The 3879-nt window shown below is 44.7% G+C and overlaps 1 protein-coding gene across 1 annotated transcript in view; it reads left to right on the top strand.

Moving 5' to 3' along the window:
* The window catches only part of Vps72 (vacuolar protein sorting 72 homolog), a 13726-nt gene that overhangs the window by 6458 nt on the left and 3389 nt on the right, over positions 1 to 3879 (top strand). Inside the window, exons 2-3 of the mRNA XM_005356994.2 lie at positions 2391 to 2543; positions 2829 to 2943. Coding sequence (XP_005357051.1) covers positions 2391 to 2543; positions 2829 to 2943 — 268 coding nt within the window. The remainder of the gene's footprint in view (positions 1 to 2390; positions 2544 to 2828; positions 2944 to 3879) is intronic.

Genomic DNA, 3879 nt, shown 5'->3' with positions numbered 1-3879 from the left:
GTGAGCCACCATGTGGTTGCTGGGAATTGAACTCAGGACCTCTGGAAGAGCAGCCAGTGCTCTTAACCTCTGAGCCATCTCTCCAGCCCCAGACAGTTGTGCTATTAACCTTTTCTCACTGCACTTGCTCAGTGTAGATGACGTATTTCTCACTGCACTTGCTCAGTATTTCTCGCTGCACTCAGTGTAGATGACGTATTTCTCACTGCACTTGCTCAGTATTTCTCACTGCACTCAGTGTAGGTGACGTATTTCTCACTGTACACTTGGACCACTTTGCCAACCTGCTGGCCTTTGTAGTGTCCCCGGACAACCTGAACTTCATGCTCCTTTTGAATGGGCAGAGATTGAACATTGTGCTTCTGTCTCAGCTCTTATAAAGAGGGGAAGACAAAGCTGGTCTGTGGTAGCACACGCTTTAATCCCAGCACTTGGGAGGCAGGTAGATCTCTGTGAGTTCGAGGCCAACCTGGTCTATAGAGTGAGCTCCAGGACAGCCAAAGCTACACACAGAAACCTTGTCTTGAAAAACCAAAAAGAAGAGCGGAAGACATGGTCCTTCTCCGAATGTGAGGTGCACTGAAAAGCCGTTTGAGGTTCTTGCTTCAGTCAGAAGCCTCAAAAGGATTGAATTTCATTTTGGCGGCTGCAATCAGCGATAGCCACAGAAGGTTACTGTTGTTTTGCGTCAGGGATTCTCTAAGTAGGTCTGGGTGTCCTAGAACTCACTATGTAGAACAGGCTGGTTTCACAGAGATCCACCTGCCTCTGCCTCCCGAGTGCTGGGATTAAAGGCCTGTGCCACTAATGCCCAGTTTGCAGTTTTTTTGTTTTCTATTTAAAACACCAGTAGGGATTGAACCCAGGGTCTATCACATGCTAAGAAAACACTCTACTGTTGAGCTGTAGTTCCAGGCAGAAGCATAGCCCAGACTGTCCCCAAACTCACGATCCTTCCTGGTATCTGTCACCACATTTGGCTGTTTTTGTTCTTATTTATGTAGCGGTTCTTAGTTTTATTTCATGTATTATTTTTTATTATTTTTGTTCATTTATTTTTGGTTTTTTGAGACAGAATTTTTCTATATAAAAACACTGCTTGTCCTGGAACTTTGTAGACCAGGCTAGCCTCAAACTCCCAGAAATCCTCCTACCTCTGCCTCCTGAGTGCTGGGATTAGAAGTGTATGCCCTTTTCTTTTTATTTATTTATTAAAAGTGTATGCCTTTTAATTTTTATTTTCTGTATGTGATGGATGTTTTGCTTATATGATTGTTTTTACACCAAATGTATATACTGCTCGTGGATGTTAGAAGAGGCAGGGTCCCCTGGAACTGGAGTTATAGGTGGTTGTCAACTGCTTTGTGGGTACCTAGACCTGAACTTGGGTCTTCCAAAAATGCAGTTAGTGCTGTCTTTCTAGCCCCAGTTTCTGTGTTTTTGAGACAAGGTTTCATGTTCCTCAGGCTGGCCTCAAACTAGCAACATGGCCAAAGATGGCTTTGAATTTGTTTTTTCTTATTGTTGTTTTTAATTTTTTATTTTTATGTGCATTGGTATTGTGCCTGTATGAGGGTATCAGAGCCCCTGGAACTAGGGCTACAGACAGTTGTAGCTGCCATGTGGGTGCTGGGAATTGAATTTGGGTCCTCTGGTAGAGCAGCAGTGCCCTTAACCGCTGAGCCATCTCTCCAGCCCACAGTGACTTTGAACTTGTAATCCTCCTGCGTCCACCTACTTAGCCTGGGATTGCAATTGTGCAACCCTACGCCCAGACAATGCAGTGTTTGGGGATTGAATGCAAGGCTCATTCATGCTAGACAAGCATTCTACTAACCGAACTTTGTCCTCAGCCTCTATTTAGCTGTTTGGGGAATAGCATCTCTTCTAACCCAGGCTTGACCTGAGCCACTAACTAGCCAAGGAATTTTATATCTATGTTTCCTTGTGTTAGAACACACTTATTTATTTATTTGTGTTTTGTTTCAAGTCTCACTCTGTAGCTTATGCTGCCCAAACCTCACCGTGTAACCAGGTTCCCTTCAAACCCACAGCAGTCTTCTTTTTTGCCTAGGCTTTAGTCATGAACCACCATGACTCATGGCTCAGCTTCAACTTCTTCTCACAACTGTGTCCTGTCCTTCAGTAGATGAGGCCAAAGCACATCCTTTAGATCCCCAGCGATTAATAAGGTATTATAGTTGATATAGGCCAGTTGTCTGTAACACCAGAAGGCAGTGGTACTCACTAGGAACCATCATCTGGAAAGGCTTTGTCGTGGGGGCGAAAAGCTAAGTAGGAAAGAGTCCCTGTCAGGGGAGTGAGTTAGTCCACTTCCTCCCCAAGAACGTGTACAGTGCCCGCCAGTTCTCATCTCCCCTTGTCCTCAGGAATCTGGAGATGATGAGTATCAGGGGGACCAGTCTGATACAGAGGATGAGGTAGACTCCGACTTTGACATTGATGAAGGAGATGAACCATCCAGTGACGGAGAAGCAGAAGAGCCCAGAAGGAAGCGCAGGATTGTCACCAAAGCCTATAAGGTACAAAGGAACCTTTGGTTTCCTTGGACACCAAGGAAACCTTTGTGTGTGGGGGGGAGGGTGTGGGATTGGGGCGGGTTGTTTTGTTTTTTGCTGTGCAACCGTGTCTGGCCTCAGACTCAAGGATGTTTGCCTGCCTCTGCCTCCATGTGCTGGGATTAAAGTCGTGCTCTTTGGACTACCTTAATTGTATTCTCTCACTGGGTGCTAGTTTTCTCTGATAAAGTCCTCACCTTTACCCTTATCTCTTTTGTTTTCTTGTGTCTGATTCTAATTTGTCCCCAGGAGCCTCTAAAAAGCTTGAGGCCTCGAAAGGTCAGCACCCCAGCAAGTAGCTCTCAGAAGGCCAGAGAGGAGAAGGCACTGCTGCCCCTGGAGCTACAGGAAGATGGCTCTGATAGTGAGTTAAAATGTTCTGCGTTACGTTTACTAAGGTGATAACTACTGTGTCTAAGGAGGATCCTGTCGATATGTATACGTGTGCCTACTTGAGCATATGTGCACTTGTGTGCACAGATGCATGCAGAAGCAGAAGAGCTAGAGGTACCATTCTCTGGGGGAGGGTTGTTACGTGTGTGCCAGTGTCTGAGCTGCAGTGGCATGATTGCTCAGCAAGCACTTGAGCAACTGAGCCGGCTCTTCAGCTCAGGAAATTCTTATTCTTAGAAATAGACCTGGGCCTGATGGTGCAGGCCTGTAATCATAACTCTCCTGCAGAGACTGCAGCAGGAGAATTGCAAGTTCAAGGCCACCCAACAGTTGAGTGAGAATGTCTCAAAATAAAAAATTTTTTATTTTTTTATTTATTTTATGAGGGGTAGCCGGGCGGTGGTGGCGCATGCCTTTAATCCCAGCACTTGGGAGGCAGAGGCAGGCAGATCTGTGAGTTCGAGGCCAGCCTGGTCTACAAGAGCTAGTTCCAGGACAGGAACCAAAAGCTACGGAGAAACCCTGTCTTGAAAATCAAAAACAAAAAAATATGAGGGCTGAGAAGATGTCTCGATAGGCAAAGGTGTTCGCTGAGGAGATGTCTTGATAGGTAAAGGTGTTCGCTGCAAAGCCTAATGACCTGAGTTCTGTCCCTAGGACCACATGGTGGAAAGAGAACCAAGCCCTAAAAATTCTCTGATTTCCACATGAGCTGCTCCCCCATATATGAATGTAATAAAAAAGGTTAAGGTAATAATAAAATATAACTATGAAAAGGTGTGGAGACTTAACCAGTGATAACATACTTACTTCCCAATACCACAAAAAATAAAAAGACTAAAATATTTAAGAAAATCTGTATACAACTTAATTCTTTTTCTTTTTTTAAAAAATATTTATTTATTTA

This window comes from Microtus ochrogaster, chromosome 21 (assembly GCF_000317375.1).
Source record: "Microtus ochrogaster isolate Prairie Vole_2 chromosome 21, MicOch1.0, whole genome shotgun sequence".
Taxonomy (NCBI): domain Eukaryota; kingdom Metazoa; phylum Chordata; class Mammalia; order Rodentia; family Cricetidae; genus Microtus; species Microtus ochrogaster.
This window is presented reverse-complemented; position numbering and strand designations above follow the sequence as displayed.